Source organism: Neopsephotus bourkii, unplaced genomic scaffold (genome assembly GCF_033783945.1).
Source record: "Neopsephotus bourkii isolate Nb327-2 ecotype Australia unplaced genomic scaffold, CSIRO-AGI_Nbou_v1 NB_1589, whole genome shotgun sequence".
Taxonomy (NCBI): domain Eukaryota; kingdom Metazoa; phylum Chordata; class Aves; order Psittaciformes; family Psittacidae; genus Neopsephotus; species Neopsephotus bourkii.
In genome coordinates this window covers 6,241,011-6,262,412 of record NW_026902065.1, presented here as the reverse complement: position 1 = coordinate 6,262,412, position 21,402 = coordinate 6,241,011, and the positions used below count along the sequence as shown (strand labels likewise).

Below are 21,402 nucleotides of genomic sequence, written 5' to 3'. Positions count from 1 at the left end.
CCCAACCACAATGGCAATTCTCTTGTGGTTGGAATCAACAGTCCCATACCAGGAGGATATTCTTCTCTCTTTCTGGCTGATTTTCTTCTGCTGTATCATCAATTACTACAGTCAGGATATCAGTCATTTAAGTGGGAAATGATCTCAAAGTATGATTGGTATACAGTTTTCACAGCAGTTTTCATTAAAGCTTTTTAACAGATGAGGAGTAACCTAAATGCCTGTCCTCAACAGAAATATAGTACGGTATAGTAGCGATTTGCTGTTTGTTTCCAACTTTACTTTTCACTCCTACTGTAGTCTCACAATCTATTGCAGAGGATAACCCCCATAAAATTCCAGACGACAGCTTTGGAGGCTGTGACGTCAAATGCTAAAGCAAGAGGCAAGGTCAGGATGTCACAGAAAATAGAAGGATTATTTTAAGATCAAACTGGCTAAAAGCTAATTGTAGGACAGACCCAGAGGTGCCTTCACAGCTCAATATATACTGGTCTGCCTATTATAGTTTTTTTTTTATCATCAATGCTCATTGCTAATTAGGGTTTAATGAATTCAAGGACTTCAGGAACACATTCTGAAATGAGCACAAGGCATGCTCACAGCACACATTTATCTGGGCCAGCAGATCCTTCTCAATTTATTAAGGAAGGATGTCTTTCATGCTCTTGAGAGGATGGTTTATTCTGCAACTCAGTATTTAAAAACAGAAAGTGATTAGTCTAATTCAGTCCTTCATTCACTATTAGGGAGACCACAGACAAGAGATAAAAACACTGTCCATCACGTAAATGAGACCATCCTAATTCCCTGCTCTCTTCTGTATCTCTCCCCAGTTCCTTCTATTATCCACTACAAAGCATGGGGTTCACAAAGACTTCAGTACATGGTATATATCATTTTCTGGCACAGAACATGGTGCATACACTATTCACACCATTTGTCACCAGCTATGCTACAGAGCAATGCCTTTTTAACCCCGCAATTTCTGTGCTATTTTAGAAGACTAAATCATGCCCCCATTTCAGGCCTGAGTCATTGGGCTCAACATGGAACAGCTCTGCAGAGTGAGGAGGAAAGAGCACTCCTCCTCCCCAGCTCGGGGGCTGGCAGCAGCCTTGAAATGCTGATCCTTCTTGCCACTTTTTGTGGAGGCGTCAGTGAGAAAACAGCTAATGGCTGGTGAGGAAATGAACAGAGAAGAGGCAATTCTCCTCGTTTTCCTCATCCCTGCCTTTTTGTGTCCAATTTAAAAACCTGCTGGGCACACTGGGCCCAGAAAGCTGATTCCAAAACCCTCACTTTTTGGAAAGCATAATTAGGCACTTATTTTGAGGTGTCCTATACAGAGAGGAAGATTCATCCTCTACCTTATGTACCAACTATCTTCATATAAAATGTCTTTCTCTCCCAAGTCATTTATCTGTTAGAGAGCTACCGTCTTCTCAACAGACAAGGACACTGTGTTGGGAGCTGACAGGCTACAGGTTAATTTTCAAACTGAGGAAGAACCAAGGCAAGAGCAAGAAACGAGTTTGTTTGTTCGTTCAGAGATGATACCAGTTTACCTTGCCACTCCTCGGTGCTTTTATCATCTGTTTGAATTCGGAATGGTGGAAGACTGGATTCTGAGGTCAAAAGGCCTCCTTTCTCATGCAAAAGCTGCCTTCATTGTTACTGGATGGCTGCAAGAATTATTCGAACTAAGACAGGGGAAGAGAGCAGCTCTCTGCTCTGTAGAACAGGGATTTGTGTTAAACTAAGATGCTTCTAAATAGCAGCAGGAAGGCCACTAGTGCTTTTAGTGAAACACACTGCCTATGGCTAAGTTCTACCAGGAGAAAATGCTATCCCAAGGCAACATGTATAAGGGGCTTTGCACCCACTAGGATTATTTTCACTGTGTCTGCCACATTTCTCAGTGATATTCAATTAGAGGGTCACCTCGGTAGGAGGTGTGAACCTACTTTCACGCTTTTCTCTGCCAATGGAAGCACCTCATAGGAAAGCTGTAAAGTGACTGAAGACCCCTGCTCTCCCTTCCACACCCTGCCAGCAAATTCACTCTGCCTGTGATATCTTGTTTTTATGTGCACATTGACATATATTCATCTTCAGAAGAGCCCCTTTCACTGCCAAAGTAAGGAACAAGTCAAGGCTTCTCCTTCGCTTCCAGTGACACTTTGATTAAGGAAAGAAAATTTGTCAGTACAGGACATGGCAACCTGGGACATGACTTCCTTAAGTCAGTGTTTAAAATCCAACATCAGTTGAAACAAACAAAACCACAGACAGACAGCTGCTAGAGGACACCAAACACTGCTTATTTTGATTAAGATTTTTCAGAGAATGCATCTACTTTGTGAGAAACAAAACATAATTTTCATAAGGGGAGAGAAAAATTATTCTGTCTTCCAACTGTACACACAGATTCCTTCTCTGCTGTCCTATTTGTAGGAAAGAGAGCAAATCCCAAAGTAAGGTTTTCACTGAAAGACCAGAATACTTCAAAGCAGACAAAACAAAAAACCACCACAATTTTTCCTTATTTGAATTACAGAAGAAAAAAAAAAAAAATCAGCTATTTTCCATCAAGGATGTTTCAGCATAAAAAACCATGACCCTGCTGCTTTGAAAACCAGAAGTTGCTCCAGGGCTGCCATGCTTCGTCAAGTATTATAAGAGTGGTCTGAAGTGAAGTGCAAGAGATCCCATTGCAACTTAAATCCAGATCTTTCACTCCTTGAAAATAACTTGGTAAAATGACTTTACCAGCCTCAAATAAAGGAACAGCCAAACAAATCAGTGAAGTCTGGCAGTTTTGGTGCGCATAAGCCTTTGGTGGGTCAGATTGATATACAGCTTGATCTTTAGATGACTGTGAGTTGTAACAATAGCTTGAACAGAAGCATGAGAAATGGATGAACATCCCAATTGTATTTATAAAGCCATTGCCTTTAAGGTGCCTGTCAGAGTGGTGATCTAAACAATTTGCTAGAGATTACTCCTGGAACAACTTTAGCAGCTACTTGCATGCACTGTCCATGTGTGACATTCTCACCCATATGCCAATTGGATCCTGTATCTATCATTTCTCCAGGAAAAGCGATCGTCAATATATTTATAAATACAGATTCAACAGAACTGAAAAGCAGAAATACTTCTCATATGTCATACACAGTACCAGATGTTTAAATACTGCCTTTAAGCCCAAATTGCCACGGCTCCCAGCTAGACAACACTGGTGCCAGAGACCTTATTCAACCCCCTAGATCGCTGGCAGTTTCTGCCTTTAGGCCCAGTGCCAAAACATGAGTGGATCAAGCCTTCTTGGTGACTGGGACAAGTCAGTTAAACTCTTGGTGCTAGCTTCTTCTCACACCCTTTGCTTTCTAAGACGGGATGCCCATGTGTTTAGATGCTACTCTGAACCAATAAGAGATTGGCTCAGTTGTGGCTACAAGACATAATAGATATGCATGTAACAATGTGCTTCCTTAGTTTTGAGAAAACTGTCTAGAAAGGAACTTGGATTAGTTTCTTTTAAGGGACTGAGTCACATAAATTAGGAGAGGAAACATATGCTAGTGTTCTAATACTAAAGATGCCAAAAATGCTGCAGTCACCCACTCAAGAGTAATGAGAATTAAAAACTCCCCTGCATCTTGATCTCCAGCCTCCTGCTTTGCCTTTTAAGATGCATGAATGTCAAGGGAGGTGTTTCTGGGTGCAAATTTTTTGACCACACTTGCACCTTTTACAATACATCTTTTCAGAGCCAGGATTTCAGGTTAAGGCAGGCTCTGAGGGAAGATTGTTCTAGATTTTTTCATATTACTGATAACAATGTAGGAACTTTTTACCAGAAATTCTACTGTTTCCATGGTTTGGAGCCAGATTTTGAAATGTAAGCAGGGTTTCCCTGAAGTCTTAGGTATGTACCTGTGAAAACGTGTTCTATATATGGAACAACATGCTCTAAAAAACTGATTGCACATACTGAAAGCAAACTCTGCTCTTCAATCATTTTATGTTTTGGAAATTGCCCCTCAGTTCATCTCAACTCCAGCCAGACTATAAGCACAAGAAACTGACTTACAGTACATACACGTGCATGACTTTTAAGATATGCAGCTATAGCCCCGTTTTCTAACAAGGTAAAAAACCCCAACTTTGCCTTCATCTACTCTTGAATGTATGGACTCTTATTTTCCTGATGCCTTTCTCCCACTATTGCAATTTTTTGCAACAAAATAACAGCTGTAATATTTGTAGATCTACTTTTAGATAATACCTTCAATGACGTCTTAAGTTTTTGCTGCACTGAACACTAAACATTGCAGCTAAAGTCAACTGGGGCTGTGCTTTCAGCATATCAAATAACATACATGTGTGTATGACTGCTTGCTAGGTACTCTGAGAAATAAACATATAAATTTGGGCATGCAAGAATAAATCAATACTGCAAGAATAAATCAATACTGCATAATCACTGCTTTGAACTTTGATTCCTGACTGTACATAGGAGATGAAAGTACCAGTTATAGGATGCTGTGAAGACAAGTTCTGAAATATCTGAACAGTTTCTGGATGCCCCATCAAGCCTCTGTGCAAATACCAATAAGGAAACCAGACGTTTTGAATTCACTGTAGGAAGTGGATAACATACGTTAAACAAGGGCCTGGAACCATTCTCTGAATTACACAGTTGCACAGTTATACACTGAATAAGAGAAGTGGCTCTGGGGTTAACCTGAAAAAAAACAAAACCTGTAAGTGGTATGTTACATAATGCAGGCTTGGTGAAAGCAGGCACTTTCACAAATTTCTCAGTACTTCAATTTGAAGCCTTAACAGATTTTAGAGACAATTTCTACCTAAAGAGCCAAAATAACATCGCCATTAATTACAAGAATTTCTGTGCAGAGGGTCAGGAAGATACGCTTCTCTGCAGGAGATTACAAATCAGTATCAGTCCTATTGCAGAGGCAAGAAAACAATGCAAACCATCCCAACATGCCCTAAGGATGACGAATTTGGAGATAGTATCACTTAGCTAAATATTTGTAGAGTATTTCATGTGAGAGAATTAAGATCATGAAATAATAGAGAAGATGCTAAAGGTCCTGTTCAAAAGGATGATACCAAGAAAGCTGTTCTCATAACCACATCCACAACAACTCAAGAGATTAAAACAGCTGGCCAAATTCAGCTGAACTGGCAAGAACAACTCTAGGCTTCAGCACCTCCTGGGACAGATACTGGGAGATAAAACCCTGCTCTACACCTACAGAACAATTCCTGGTTCTTTTATGTAAATCCCTGGAGGAAGATACAAGCAGCACAGAAATGGCTTGGCTCCCTTCAAACAAGCAGCAGATGTCTTTATGCATGAGCAGTGTGTGGGAGACACTCTCCCAGCAAATTTCAGAGCTGCAGGGTCTGGCTCCATGAAATTAGAGATTGGATCCGGAGATTAGAAACAACACATGCCACTCAATTAGCAATACATTGGCTGCAAGACAAGCTCTAGGGCCATTTTCCATGATCATGGATCTTATCTTCAAAACCCAGCCTCCTCCCACACTTCAGTGCCACCATCATGTTCAGTGGTAATATTCAACCATCATTACAAATGCCTGTAACTAGAAGGTGCTAACAGTGGGCTTTATATAGTACCTACTAATTGGAATTTGCCATCATTAGAGAACACAAGCATAAGCCATGACTGAGGCTTCACTCTTGGCTAACATCCGATTAAAATCTCAGCTATTCAGAATTTTCTGCCACGCGTCCTTTGAGAAAGCTACCACTGAGTTACCTATTTCTTCAGAAATGAAGAAAGGATTTCATTCTCCTCCTCCAACTGAAAGAAGCTCTGGCATGTGAGTTGGTTAGAAGGGTGCGCAATAACTGAAGTAACATTTAGTAGTCCAGAAAGAATTAACGATGACTCTCAAGCTTCAGCACTGTAATTTCTGGAAGTGCCATGTTCCAGGTCAAGCTCTCCGGTAAAAGTATTAAATAAAGACTATTTGGAGAGTAGGGCTGTTGTTTTCTGTTTATTGTGCATCACTAATAATGTTTCCTTGGGCAATGGAAGAAATCTAAAAGGCTTCTCAAATGCAACACAGGCTAGGGAAACACTTGACATCAAAGCCTCTATCACAATAATTGGTCTTCCTCATCCTTCTTTGACATTAACCACATCAGATACGGCTATTGCTCACATTTCAATTGATCTCTTAAATACCACATTTTCACTTTTCACTTTAATATTATGCTCAAGTTTTGGTTTGCAGCCTTCATACCTTACCTATTAGTATTCTCCAGCACTTCAACCTTCTTACGCAGCTCACTATTTTCGTTGGAACAGGTCTCAACTCTGGAGACAGCATCAGGAAAGAAAGAGGAACATAAAATCAGTCATTTATTAAAGAGACTGTAAAGCAAACCAAACTTGCTTTCACAGAGAACTCTATGGTCTTGCCTATATTTAATGAAAAGTGACACCACCAACTTAATCACAATCTTTAATCATACTTCATAGTGTAAAAGACATTGCAAAAGTTATTATTAGCTGTGGAGCACCTGCTTACATTGCTCAACTACATCCAAGTAGGTACAGCTCATTCAGGATGGACTGTTAACTACTTTTTGCCCTTTGAAATAGCAACTGCAAACACCCTGCTCTGGGTTTCTCTTTTGATTGGGCCATGGATAGATACTTTAAAGTCACAGAACATGCTATATTGATGTTGTTAGCTAATATCTAATGCAAAGGTGTTCCTTTGCATTTCATTGCCAAGACAAGGCACCAAGCAATTTGGCAAATACTGCGCTTCTGAAATCAGATCCTCAAACTTCAAGTGTATGGAGGCTAAACAAGCCAGGAGACTAATTCCCAATAGAGTGATCATTTCCACACTGCCCCTGGAAACCCCCTAAACTAAAGGAGATTATCATATAATAAGCCAAATAATACATCTAAGTTAAAATACGGGACTCCTAAAAAGACAAACATGGCCATCTGAAATAGCTTCAAAAAGGAAAAACATAAAGGGAAAAAAGCTTTGACATCTGTATGCATAGGGTGGAATTTCACAAGAGTAACTCTGAGGAAGCAAGATTCAGCTACAAAGAGATAAGAAGAAAAAAAGGAAATTACAACCAGGGTATCACGAAAGACGGGACAAGGAGTTTAACTGATCCATCTGTGAAGACAAATACTAGAGTGCTTGCCTCTTGGAAAAAATATTAATTTGGGATATAAATCACTAAGTAGGGGTTTGGCTTTTCTCGCTAAGGGAAGACGATGGGTCACATGCTGTTTTCCCGAATCCTGCTTATTTTCCCAGGCAGACTTGACTCACCCATTTTCTATTCTTGTCTTCATCTGCACTAGAAGACAGAATATATTCACTCAGAATCCACTTTTCTCTGGACACTGCCCACCCACTAGGCCAACAGGGTTGCATGAGGCAGAAGCTGACAGCAGATGGGTCTTGCCTTATTTAATGTTTAAAGTCTTTGACAGCATACTAGTGATGTGTTGCAGGTAGACACAGTAATGAATGCAGCACCCCAGCACACGTTCAAGCGGAAAACAGAAGGGCCTTTTCTCAGTCATAACCACGAGATGGCAGCTGGCACTCTGAGCAAGAAACAGTCCCAGCATCAACAGCTGGATCCCTTCCCAGTCCAGCAACTAGTGCTATTGGCCTGCTTGAAACAGGAAGGAGGCTGGCTTACTTTTTTTCCAGACTGTCCATGTATTCTTTCTTTTTTCTTCTACTTTCTTGGGCAGAAATCTAAAGAAAAAAGGAAGAAAAATACCAAATATTTGTGTAGAAAAAAAAAGCATCAGAGATGAATTAATAAACTGGTAAAAAGCCCTGATGTTATTAGATTTAAGCCTCTGTGCTGTTCTCATTTCTATTGCTGGCAACCAAAGCACTGACTTGGTCTGTTCCCACACCCTGAAGCTTCTCTCAGTAGTAGGAAAAAGATCGTTCCCTGCTCTCACAGAACCAAACTTTAAAAGTAAATCAGATTCATCTGGAGAGAATATCCTAGGAAAAACACTAAAAGATGATCCCAGGACAATGCCCTGCATCTGAGAAAGTAAAAGCCCATGCATGCACTAGAAAGCAGCTTTGCAGAAAAAAATACCTGGGAGTCAGCAATGCGCCTCTGTAGCAAAGGCAGCTAACTATATCCAGGTCTACATTAACTAGCAGGTTGAGAGAAGTGGTTCTCCCCCTCTGTTCAGTGCTTGCAAGACCACAGTTGAGTACAGTGTAGAGTTTTGTGGCTCTGAAATAAATACTTTGGATGTACAGAAACAAGCTCAGAGGAGGACCACTGCTATAATAAGCATGCTGGAACACATGACATATCAGGAAATGCAGAGAAAGCTGGGTTTGTTCAGATTTAAGAATAGAAGACTAAGAAAGGAATCCTATTGCTGCCTTCAACTGTCCTGCGCAGTAAAAATGATTCAGACTCTTCTTGGAGGTGTACAGCAACATGGCAGGAAGCATTAAATGCAAGCTGCAACCAGGGAAATCCAATTAGATATTATTTGGTTTTATCACAAGACTGGCCTAATATGGGAACAGGTTGCCCAGAGATGCTGGCAAGGGACTCATCAACCTTTCAGACAGTAAAATGAGACTAGATGAGTCCCTGAGCAACCTGCTCTAAGCTAAGCCTGTTTCCAAAGCAAAGAGTTGGACCAAAGGACCTGCAGAGATATCCTCCAATATAAATAGCTCTGATTATATGAAGGCGGTGAATAAAATACACAAGGTAACTTCCAAAAATTTTCAAAACTGTATTACAAGACCAAATTCTAATTCAGTGTGGGTAAATTTACACCTTTATCTGCAAAACCAGTAACAGAATGCATTCACTTTAAAATATGTGATAATTTCAACAAGTGAACTGGCCAGGTTTGAAATAAAATGCTTTCCTCCCTATCAATAGGCTCTTCCCCAAGCTGGAAGAAAGAACAGTTGTATAGGGCATTTCACAGCCTTAGTATCAACCATTTATTTAAAGGTCATGAAATTCAGTGATAAAAGACTAGGGCACTGAAATACACAGTCAGATTTTAAAACATGAAATAGTGGAAAAGAACACCATCATCACCATGGAAAAAATACAGAGGTCTTTGCCTACCATAAGGGTAAGATTGTCCTATTTTTAAAATGGAGCCAAGCAACAGCAACTTGATACCCTGCTTGCTAAATACTCTATTGTTCATGTCCTCAGGTAAATAACTAGACAGAGGCACAGAGTCAGTGACAGACAATGTGATGCATGTGTTTAGGAACAAAGAAAAACACTTTATTAAAAGGCATTGTACAGCATTCAGCAGTACCACAGATCACTGCTGCAGAACTGTTGCAGCATTTTTTTAAATGAAGAGTAAGTTGGAATGACCCAGCAAAGCTTGTCCTTTACCTTGTTCTTTATTTTCCTGCGGATTTTCTTCAGCACCTTCTCCTCTGCTTTTGTCAGGGGCAGTTTGGTAGGGATTGGGTACCCCTCTGCTATCAGTGTCCTCTTCTCCTCCTCAGTCAGGATGAGTGGACCAGTCCCCTGTAATTTCTGCAAGAGGTATAGAAATGAAATGATGTACCAGTAAGTGCACACAGCCCTAGAGGAAAAGGGTGTAAGGGAAGAGAGGCAGCAACTCTTCCCAATTCAGAAAACTCTGCCTGCTAAACCAGCAGCCTCTTGCAATTGCGAATGTGTGGAACTGGAAGACCTTTTAGGTAGCTTCCATTCAGAGACTGAACCTTTGGGGCAGGATTGTTCTCAGCCCAGCTCTCCACACACTAAGGCCAAAAGCAAAACTTCTCTTGGCTCAAACAGGGAAAGAGACCAATGAAATAATCCTTCCCTGAAAATCACCGCTTGCTTTCAAAAGGACAAGAGGACAGATTCAGATCTACCAGGGACAGGTTAACCTAGAAGGGCTGGGCCCTAATGCGAAACACAATCCATGGTGGAACAAACCTAAAAACACTCTTGAACCCTGTCTCAACTTAGAAGGAAGCACGCTCTGTTCTCTGTGGGAACAAAACAGACCAGTGAGCAAGAATTACAGGCTGTGCAGTTTTGACCAGAGATCTACTCCTCTAGAGAACAACAGAAAGTTAGCAAATCCATGGCAAAACCCCCAGTACTGAAAAAAGAGAGGGAGAGATACTGGAAAAAGCCAGCACAACTTACATGTGGTGCAGTCAGCAGAGGTGAATTGGAGAGCGCTGAAGCTGTGCGCGATGTCACTTTAGCCGTGGCTTGTAGCTGGATTGGGCTTGAAGGAGGGAGCGATCTAGCTGGGCTCTGCCCTCCTTCAGAGTCACTGCCATGGCTGCTGGGAGGGGTTGGAGGCAAATGCAGGGGATCCACTGCTAAATGGCAAGAGAGACATATAACACAAGGTTTTGAGGTGCTAATTTCAATTTCCACTAGAGCCACAGCCACCATCCAGTTTCCAAGTCTAGGACTGTCTGCTAAAAAGTGGCAAAAAGCACTAGCAAGAGTGGCATCTTGGAAGATTTTCAGAGCATGTAGGTCTCCCAAGAAGGAATGAAATGCAGCAGCTATCTTTAGGCTCAACAGACAAAACAGGGCTCTGCACATATGCTCTCCAGACATTTCTACCTACACTACAGCTTCTTCTCCAAATGCTTTGGAGGTTTAAGCATATCCCTGTAGTACAGGTCCCTTGTCCCTGGGAAGCTGCATTAACAGCGGGGCTCTGAGCCAGCATACTTTCTCTCCAAAACCAGTAGTCTGTCCTAACTTAGCTGCGGACTGAACCAATTGTCAGCATTTTTCAAGAGCGGGGATCTCATCCAAGGTGTTCTATGAACAGGGAGGAGAGAAACAATCTGCCTCCTAAGGACCTGGTTTGGCATAACTGGAAGGAAGTGATAACCTTGTGACAGCAAGTGTACTAATGGAGCAGGAGCAGCACAGGCAACCAGCACAGGAACCTCTCACACTGTGCTACCCAGGGACATTAAGCTAGCTTCTACTGCACTTGCAGCCAAAAGAACCTGTGCTAGAATTGGCAAGCAAAGTGCTGGTTATCTCCAAATGGGTCTGGACCAAGAGAAATGGGGCAATGTCTCACCCACTCATATTACATGGATAATTTCACAGATGTTCAAACCAGCCATAACTAAGCAATTTTCTTCTCCAAGACAGATTTACAGCAATGAGACTTGGGAGTAGGAAGACACAGGGATGAATTTGCCACCTTCCACTTCTGTTATACTTTGCAAATTGGTGTTGAAAAGATCAAATGGGCAGTGGGGGAAGAATTAAAAAAAACAGTAAAAAAAGAAAAGCTATTTACACATGAGCTCTTTCTGTCTAGCATCTGAACTCTAGTACTTGTCAGAAGATACACACTTGAAAAACAGCAAGGCCCTTAATCCCACAAATTGAGCAATCGAATCTACTCCCTGGGTTGAGATATAGCCTCCCTTTTTTCCACCTGCTACATCACTTGTTTCCCTCCCTAGAACAGTCATACTTACCTACACAAATGAGTTCATTAACAGAATATCAAGCATGAGAAGCAGTCATCAGCTCAAATTTCAGCCCAAATATTTGGTTCCTTCAAACTTTTCTTGTGTTAACAGATTATGTTCCACAAAACTGTGTTCAACTTTCAGGGCAGGGATCATTGTCTCTTTCCTCATTCACAGATTAGTGCAAAGGGATCCTAGTAATTCTTAAAAACTCTACTAAAATTAATATGCTACAAACAGATGCACCTAACTTTAAATTTCCCATAAACTCACATCCTTGATATTGTATCAGAGGTTAAAGCAGTAGCATTTCCACTCTTCATGTTTTCTAAGCCCTAGTTAAGTCCCCTCAAATTGATTTGCAGCCTAAATAAGTAAGGATAAAGCCTAATTAAGCCTAAATAATTTAAGGAGTCAAGCTCCCTCCACAAGAAAAACACATAAATGGGTCAGAAAGAATCTGGCTCTTCAGCAGCCTGAGTTGAATCCCTAGAAGGCAACAGCTTCAGCCTAAAGATTAACATGGCAAACGAGGAAGCCAAATATTTAATCAGGCTAAAGTACATTTATTATGCATTCTGGTCATCTCCCACTACATTTCAGTTGGTAAACTAACAGACCTTCCTTAGAAGAGAGATTCAAGAACTGATCCACTTCATGGGGCTCCAATTTTATCTCTGGAAGAACTTTCTGGCTCAGTGGTTTCATCTAGAAAAAAGAAATTAACAGCATGAAAACCCAAAGCACACATCTTAAAAGAATCTTAATAGAGGAAGTTGAGGATAAGTTGTCCATAAAATGGAGAGGTTCCTTCTGCTCCTGCTCTGCTACAGGCAAAGCTTTAACTGCTTCACACAGTTTGCTAAACCAGCCTAGAGAGAATACTGCCCTGAGTACTCCCACTATGGCTCTTCTTACTACTATATTTAGCTAAATAAAAGATTACGCCTCAGAGATGACATTTCAGACTGAAAGCTAGCATGCAACCCACTCAAATTACTTCTCTTAGCAACAGAGCTGCCGCTAGGATTTGCCGGACCGCACAGTCTGTTTGAGCAGAGATAGAAACACTCCTGGCAGTGTTGTCATCTGGGAGCAAGAACAAGGTGCCAGTTACTGAAGCACCAGATTATCAGACCTAAATTCATTTCACAATGTAGAGAAGGAAAAGAGACAGTCATGGATGACTGAAGTTTGAAGGAAACATATGCTTGCCCCATTGATGGGGCTGGGGCACTAGGCTGCAAAGTTGCTGCCCAGAGTCTGCCTGTGTGCTACAGATCCAGGTTTGAGGAAGTCAGTCTGACACATCAGCAAGCTCAATGCAGCCAAACTCTCTCTATAACTGTGTAATTAATCCACACAATGGTAATGAGCCACCAGCTAGTCCTAGTGTACTCTGCAAATCATGGCATCGCAGACTACAGCAGGACTATGTACTGGGGATAGCACATTCAGGCTAGAAGAGAATTATGGGAAACTCATGTTGGATTTTTTCAGTTTCTCATAAAATAATTTGTTGCACATATTTCTGATCCGCAACCAAATGGAAACATTTATTTTCAGCATATACTAACTCTACCCAGCCTGGACTGACATCACACCCTGGGGAGTGAGAACACTCATGCTTCTTCCTCCACAAACAGGGGACCCTGGTGAGCTATGAGCTACAGCAGTTCATTCTCCTTAACCCAACCACAGCCAAGCTAAGCCCCTGAGAACGCCCACTGGCTGCTCCAGCTGTGGTCAGAAAGGCACCACAAATGCTTCTCATGAGGCAGGTTGGTGCGGAAGCAGCAGCTTGCATTGTCAAAACTTCACAGACCTGACAGAAGTGACTTAGGAGGCAAACAAGGGAAACTCTCCAACTGTTTCAAACAAGGAGTCTTCTTCTGATTAGGTGAAGCACTGCAGCACTTAAGCAAGTTATTATGGAAGACACTTAGCTTGTCACAGGCTTGACAGGGAAAATGGGTTAGTTCAGGTGGGACTGGTTCATTAGAAACTGTAAATACTTCTAAAGCCACATGAGCTCCAAGCTTTGGGCCTGATATAGAAAATTGTGCATTCAACCATTAAGAATGGAAGATGCAGCTAAGGGTTTTGAAGCACAAGTTCTTACAGCAAACATTAAAAACCATTAAAGCAGACTGCAGCGTGCATCCTGAATTGACAAGCTTTCGCACCAAGGAGGCTACACTGGTATGCAGTCTTAGGAGAATCTGTAGCTAATTGAGCAGAGAGGAGAACAGAAAATCTGCAGGTACCAGGGCATCGGTCTGTAGCTCAGGTTGTTCCCCCTCCAGTGATGTGGTTGTGACAGTGAGACTGACTGAAGGAGCAAGGCCTGATGTCTCGCACAACACTTGCTCAGTCTTTATTGCTGATGGAGTAAGCTCTGTAGCCAGACACCATTCCTCATTTTCCAGGTCACCTGCCAGGGAAGGAAATTCGACACCACATGTTTAGGTCAGAGACAGAAAGACTACAAATGAAAATAATGACAGTCCTCCTCCAGAGAAGGGAAACAAACACAGAAGGCTATCAACAAAACCCTGCCCTTACTATTCAGCTCTCAGTCAATGCAGACAACCATGCCATTTCAGGGCTGTAACCTAATCCTAGCCCCAGGATACGCAGAGGAGCAGTGAGGAAAGACACGGGACACTAATCATTGCCGAAAGCTGCTTACACGTTGGAGAACAAGACTAAACAAGCCATTTGGTAAAGCAGCCAGGGAGCTATGTCCTACACATGCTAATGCCTGCTGATTCAGTTTTATTCCTCCTTGTAGAGATAGCATTTAGCCAGTTCTGTTCCTTCTACTGCTTGCAATCATCAAATAGCTGGAATGGTGATACTATACTTTTAAAACCAAGAGATTTTTCATACTTTTAACTTCAAATTTTTCTCCCAAGGATTCATTTAGAGAGTATAAAAGAGGATAAAGGCTTTGATGATCTCACAGGAGCAGCAATGCTGTGGTGATCATGCTAATTTCCTCCCATGAGCCTCCGGAAGTCACAGCATGGGATGCATATTTTGACTGGCAGCAATGAAACGTGCATCATGCACTGGCAAAATTGTCCCTTAGCTCCACTTACTGCAAGCTTAGTACTCAGAAGGAAGTCAGGCAACTCTTCCCTGAACAAAGCTGAAAGGTTTGCCTTGCACTGTCAAGAACTGGAAGATAGCTGGCATGGTAAGTTGGTAGTTTCCATTCATGAAACAGCCACTGTTTGGCTTGCTGAGAAGGGACGTACTATCCCAGGCCTAAAATATGATAGAAGAGGAACTCAGAAGATCTCAACTTTTAAAACACTCCTACAAGGCTATTAACAACCCCACTTAAAAAAGATTAAAAAAAACAAATGCATTTTTGGCAACTGTAATTCTGACTTAAAATTATTCCCATCCCTACTGCCAGACTTCAGTCATATGAATTATTTTCTCTTGCAGAAGAGTACCCTATACCAGCTGTACTGCATCCCAAGAGCACACAGCACATTCCTCTGCTACAATTCGTCAGTAGTTGTGGGAGCACATTAAATCGAGCAGCTGCAATCTGAGGCCAAATATACACAAGAGATAAGAGTGTTGATCTTTTTTTCTTTCAAAGCTTTATTCTGCTTTCAAACAGAGTATTTACTGCATATATGGCATTAAAGCAGAGAGCAAACACGTACACCTTAGAGCTTTGAATTAACCTCATGCTGCATCAACACTGTGGGAGGCAGCCATGGTGCTGTGGCTGTGCCACCAGCAGTCTGCAAGGCTGACACAAGACCCTTCCTTACACATCTAAGCCTATGAAGCTGGTGAGGTGTCAGCAGAGTTCAGCCGCAAACAGGTAACAAAAATAAGAGCAGGCTTACACCCTCCAAGCTGTTAAGACCACACACATATAGGGCACACAGGCACTGAGCAGAAGCTGGGTGACTGGAAGAAGGGAGAAGCATGTACATCTCCAGTGCTAGCAATTACTCTGTGGTGAGATCGAACCTCCACCGCTGGCAAGGAAAGAGGTAATTTGAGTAAAGACACACCAAGGAATTAAAATGAAAAATATGTATCCTGTAATCAGAAGCTCAAGAACAGCGAGCCCAGCTCTGCCAAGAGAAGTGCAGCAAGGGGCAAACACCGTATTTAAGTTTCTGAAGAGCTTACTCCCAAAGCTTTCTGGGAAATCTAGATATATAAAAATAGAAGTATTTATGAAAAAAAGAGGTAGCATTGTCTAAATATTAACTCAGGAGAGAGGACATTGCTCTCTTTCAACCCTCCCTGAGCCTCTCTACTCACAAACAAGAGAGCGCAGGTCACTCCCTCCTGACTGCAATGAGCTATTCAGTGGACCTGTGGACTACCCGTACCTCACTGTGTGAGGATCATTCAGATAAAAGCTTTAAAGTGGTATCTTTGCCTGGAAATCCAGAATGCCTTGGCAAGTGCAACTTTAAAACACTTGTTTGGATAACTTCTGCCAAAATCTCCACCACATCGTCTTGTGCAGAGCCTCCGCTTGCTTTCTCTTGTACCTCTGGGGCAAGCTACACATAGCAATGCGATCATCTGTAATCTACTTTAGATGCCCTTTGGGAAGGAAGGTTACATATAAATGAGAGCTATCAGCAAAGCAAGTAATTAGCCCTGAAGTTTCTGAAATTTGTACCCTCATGCAAGTAGAAGAGAAATCTAGCCATGGATGCCCAGTGAAACAGGGTATGTCCTCTAAGGCTGCACTTTGTGATGTTTGTCACCTCTAACTCACAGACTCATCACGAGGATTCAGCTGCTGTAAAACTGTAAGATATGCAGGCCTTCAGCCGGTCATTTTAGTCCTCTGGAATCTGACTTTGCTGATTAAACTGACATCCCTGCCATCACCACTTAGATCCGCACAAACTGCTTGGAGTTATTCTAGGCTTGAAACCCAGTCTAACCAGTTTGTAAGGTTATGGATGGCTTTCAGCGACAGCAACACATTGCATTTAACACCAAAATAATTTTGAAGAACTGCATCTAACACTTCTTTGACACTGCCTGTTATGATGCATTGTGACAGCTTTCATTCCAAATGAATAACCCCGCGAAAGGTAGGGACGAAGCAATACACTGCTGGAATCCCACCTTGACACTCTTCCCCTTCCTACTTTTTCTCCTCTCTGCTCTAAGACAGCTACCAGGACATTTCTCACTCTCCTTCCTTTTCTTCATGAGCACAGCGTGTTGACATTATTTGTAAATCATTCTTAGTTTACTCATATAATACCCCATAGCACCTTAGTCTACTCTGCTAAAACCAGACAAATTCAGGAAAATGGGAAAAATTAAGCAGGATATAGAATACTGGTCATACCGAGAGGCAGAGCACACCCTCTCCAAGACAAGAGTCAGATAGAGGGGTATGGGGAACCATCAGAGAGGCTTCATGGAATAAAGGGGCCAAGCAAGAAGGTGTTCATGAAATACTGAAATGAAAGGACAGCGGCTGGCTCAAGGGACCCACTGGAGGAAAAAAGAAAGACATGGTATGGAAAGAGTAGATTACTGGTGTTGATCAATTACAGGTGTTTATTTTTGACATGATCCTGAACTGTTAAGACTGTCCAGAACAAAAAACAGAGAAAATTATCTTGGTGACAGTATTCTAGACAGATATGAATAGAGTAACACTGCATTGCTAAGATGAAGCAAAACATGCCTGCAAACCATTCAGATACAGAGGGAAGAAAGCCTAACCAAGAGATTTATCTATCCAAATGGCTAGGAAAATCCACATCCTAAAGGTGGCCACTTTGGCTGGTAAAAATCTCTTCCCAGGCTTCAAAACACTGATCCCAAAGTTCACTGCTGAACAAGTGATGCAGGCTGCCAGTCCCCATTCCCAGCTGAAACTTCCCATGGACTTCAGAGCTCTATCATGCACTGACTGTTTAGAGGAGAATTCTCATTTCTTATCATTGCATGAGTCCATGAATGCTAGGCATTTTGGCACACAAAATATGGCCTTTAAGGAGTCTACACAGTACTTATCAAAATCTCAGCTACCATTTCTCTGTGCACTGATAAATTTCACATACAAACTATGTTAACTGAACATTAATGTTGCAAAGCACCCAGGTATTAAGAAATACTTATGAAGGTTTAATTCAGTATACTTTTGCAAATTATATATATCTAAAAATAGGAATGTTTTAACAATATTATCAAACAGTTTCTCTATAGAATCTGTGCTTTACCCAACAAGACAAATGCGTGGTGCTCCCCTAACTGGGGAGTTATTCCATGCTTTGTTATTCTCATGGTCTCATGCACAGCCTCATCTCTCCTTTACCCAATACAATTCAAATTCTCTCCCCACAGGGCTGTTTAATTCCCTTCTAGGGAGATGCTTCACAAACCTGAATTAATTTCCACAGAGATCCTGAAAAATCAAGTAAACCATGGAGAAATTTAGGCCAAAAAGTATCTAGTAATTTAAAATGGCTAAATGGAGATAACTGGAATTGGATTTTTCAAACGATTTAGCACTGTTGTTATACTTTATCAAAATACAGTATACATCGAATTTTCAGGTGCGGCTGTGAACACTACCACTTCTGGAAGTTAAACATCAGAGTTTCAAGCCAAGCATCCAGACAACCCATTCATCACGGCAACCCAGGGTGACACATGCATTTAAGATCCTGTCTTCTGTGTCTGTGTCTAAGATTACATTCCTTCAGAAAGCTTGTGTGCTGCTTCCATTACCAAGATCATCCCACTTTTCCTGCAGACTCACATTTAGTATGCATCTGCCACTTAAAACACAAAAAACAAAAACCAAAAAACCAAAACCCCAAAATGTAGGAGCTTTACAAAGTGACAAAATAAGTGCAATCAGTGAACTGAGGCAATGTTAACACTGATAGGAAAAGCTTTAAACACATCCTTTCCCATTTGCACTCCTTGCAAGTCCAGCTTGGTCCCAGATACAACATGCGGTATGTTCTAAAATGCTGTGCATGAGATAATGCAAGAGGGGAAGCTCAAAATAGGACATATTTACCTCAGAACTGTAAGTGTAAGCACTGCACATTGTGCTTATCTACAGCAAGGTGTCCAAGTACCAAACTCCTGTCCTCTGCTTTTGTTTCCTAATCCTGCTGTAGGTTCCACCATCTGCTGTTAAGATGGGCAATGCTAGCAGGATCTGCTCAATATACCACAAGCTGACTTTCCCTTTTCTTTCTCCAGATCACTAAACCCAAAAGAGAAAAGGCTATGCAACATTCTGCACAATGAAAACTTAAGATCTTTAAAGTCCATTATGAAGGCTGAGTTATACACTTGGATTTGGGTGCACAACACACCCAGGTCAACTTCTTTCTATGCTGCCCACCATAGACATTATGATGATAGTTTTCAGTGGACGTGGATTTCAGTGCTCCTCTATGCATCACAGCTGAAGAGATAATCAGTACGTGTGATTTAGGTGTACATGAAAAATACACAACCAAGAAGGGCTGTGTTTGTACATGGCAGAATACTACTTCTGTTTGTCAAAACCAATTTTTTAATATATCTGTAATATGTAAAAAATGAAATATAATCTCTTAACACCATGTGCAGCTTTCTAAGATACTCTTACTTCTCTGAAGAACCTCAACATTTTGTTTCTTTCCTTGTTCCATATAGTATTATAAGAAGGCAGGGGAGGAAAAGTGGAAAACAAGGTCAAAACTGCTTGCTTCAACTGTACATTTTTTTAATATAAGAGTTCCCAGCAAGTTTTGCTTTCCTTTTAAAAAATATTTCTATCCAACATTGTTCTATCCAAGTGCATCTTCAATCTTGTCCAACATACCAGCTCCTTTCCAGAGAAAAAATAGATCATCTCCAATATTGACTAAATTTCACCCTCTATGATAGATGTACAGCAAAATACAGCTTATGAAGTAAATAAAAAGTTCTGCCTTGCTCCCTGCATTCATTTCAGCACTAGTCATTAAAAAGTTTATCAGAGACACTTTCTGCATGGATAACCACATTACACTGGTGAGTTGCTGGGTATTTTTAAGCAAATTAAGGTAGAGCTGCACTCTATCTCACCTTCACCCCTCCCAAGTACAGAGAATGCAAGTACTCAGAGAAACAACATCATTTCACCATTTTCACATTTTTTTTCCCCTACAGTAAAAAGGAAGACAGCACCACCAGGTAAACAAACCCACCTGAGGGGTATACCACTTGAAAGGGAAAGAAAAAAAAACCCATACCACCATTACCACCATGACAGATCATACTCGCACAGAAAAGAGATGCATGACTGCATGTCATTTGAAACAAGCCTGCAAAGACCTGTAGAAGCACCAAGGGATATGCTTATCTGCATAAGCAGAATGAAGAGGCAGATCTCACCTTCTCAAGTTCACTGTCCAATCAACAGATAAAACAGCTAGAGAAAGACAAACCCAGAAACTTAAGGAGACCACAACAGACTACTGGTCAAAGTGCTTTGCACAGGTAACAGAAGAGACCTCTCTGGACAGCATAATGCAAGAAGATCCCTCATGAGTCAAACTGTTCTCCAGCAAAGCATATTTAAATAATCCCTCTCTTTGCTGTGTCATGGATTTGAGCAAGAGAGCTTCAACTAATTCCTCTGGTCCATGACAGACCTTGTACTGCCATCATGAACCACAGAACCTAGATGCACAGCCGGCATTGCTTCTGCACAACAGTATGCAGTCTCAGACTCAGCTCATCACAGATTAATAAGACCTTTTGACTCAGATGGCATTTATGCTTGAACCAAGGGTCCACATTTGCAAAGCTGTACTTTGAATAAGTACTGCACCCTTGCCTGCATCCTACTTCTGAGATTGCTGCCCCTATACAGCTAGCAGCAGGATCCAAGGGTGCTTACTAGCTCTATGCCACACAAATACAGCTGCAAACTGGGAATACAGCTGCAAGGGGAAAACACCTCTGGAATAGGGACACAACTAGCTTGTGGGGAAAATGGCTGCTCCATCTCTGTCAGCAGAAACGTCCCATCAGGAACCTGAAAGGGGCCTCTGCTGATGCACGAATTCTGGGTGTGCTGGTGTACATGCCACTCGTAAGGAAGTTCAGAGTCCCCAGCTCTGCAGTCTAAGCCTCTCCAGCCTCTCAAAGGCAAACTGGACATTTTTGGAGGAATAAGTGCTTCCTTGTCTCCCCTCTGGGCTCACACCACACCTAGTGCCCAGCTCTGGGCTCACGTAACACACCCTGGCAGGCACAAGCCCTGTTTATCATGACTGAAATGCTGACCTCCAACGCTGCTAAAGCTACCCACCAACTCCCATGAGGTAAGAGCCCATATTCATTGACAAACAGTTCCTCTTACAGATTTTCCAAATGGCATTTCCCCCTCCCAGCATGCACACACACACTCTCACCACAAATAATGAAACCAAACCCGTTGAAACAGCCTCGACAAAGGAGATACTGTTTGAATATCAAACATCAGGGTCCCATTTTTTAAAGTGCCTGCCAGGAAGGAAAAATTAAATAAATGAGCAAAGATGAAAGGCAGTGATATACAGTAATCACTTCACACAGCAGAAGTAGCCATTCTCCTAACAAAGGATCACCTGTCTTACCAGCATTCCCCTCCCTGAGCAGCATGGAGTCCACCTAAACCCCACAGATTATCTGTATCACTATCAAAGTTATTAAGATAGAAACAAGGACACATTGTTCCTCCCATACCTAAATAATCAGAGTTAATGCCCTCTTTCCTGCATAGAATTTGACAGTTTTCAGTCAGAAGCCTGAGTTACAGGTTCTGCTTTAACTTCCCTTCCCACTATGACTT

General features: G+C 41.7%; 1 protein-coding gene across 3 annotated transcripts in view; it reads right to left on the bottom strand.

Annotated features, from left to right (window-relative positions):
* The window catches only part of CREB3L2 (cAMP responsive element binding protein 3 like 2), an 80,189-nt gene that overhangs the window by 8,889 nt on the left and 49,898 nt on the right, over positions 1-21,402 (bottom strand). The window contains exons 3-8 of one of the 3 annotated variants that reach the window (XM_061371997.1): positions 13,823-13,989; positions 12,176-12,263; positions 10,243-10,424; positions 9,469-9,615; positions 7,753-7,811; positions 6,317-6,385 (exon numbers count right to left, since the gene is read on the bottom strand). In XM_061371997.1, the coding sequence (XP_061227981.1) occupies positions 6,317-6,385; positions 7,753-7,811; positions 9,469-9,615; positions 10,243-10,424; positions 12,176-12,263; positions 13,823-13,989 (712 nt within the window). The remainder of the gene's footprint in view (positions 1-6,316; positions 6,386-7,752; positions 7,812-9,468; positions 9,616-10,242; positions 10,425-12,175; positions 12,264-13,822; positions 13,990-21,402) is intronic. The other 2 variants (XM_061371998.1, XM_061371999.1) reach the window with 2 other exon arrangements.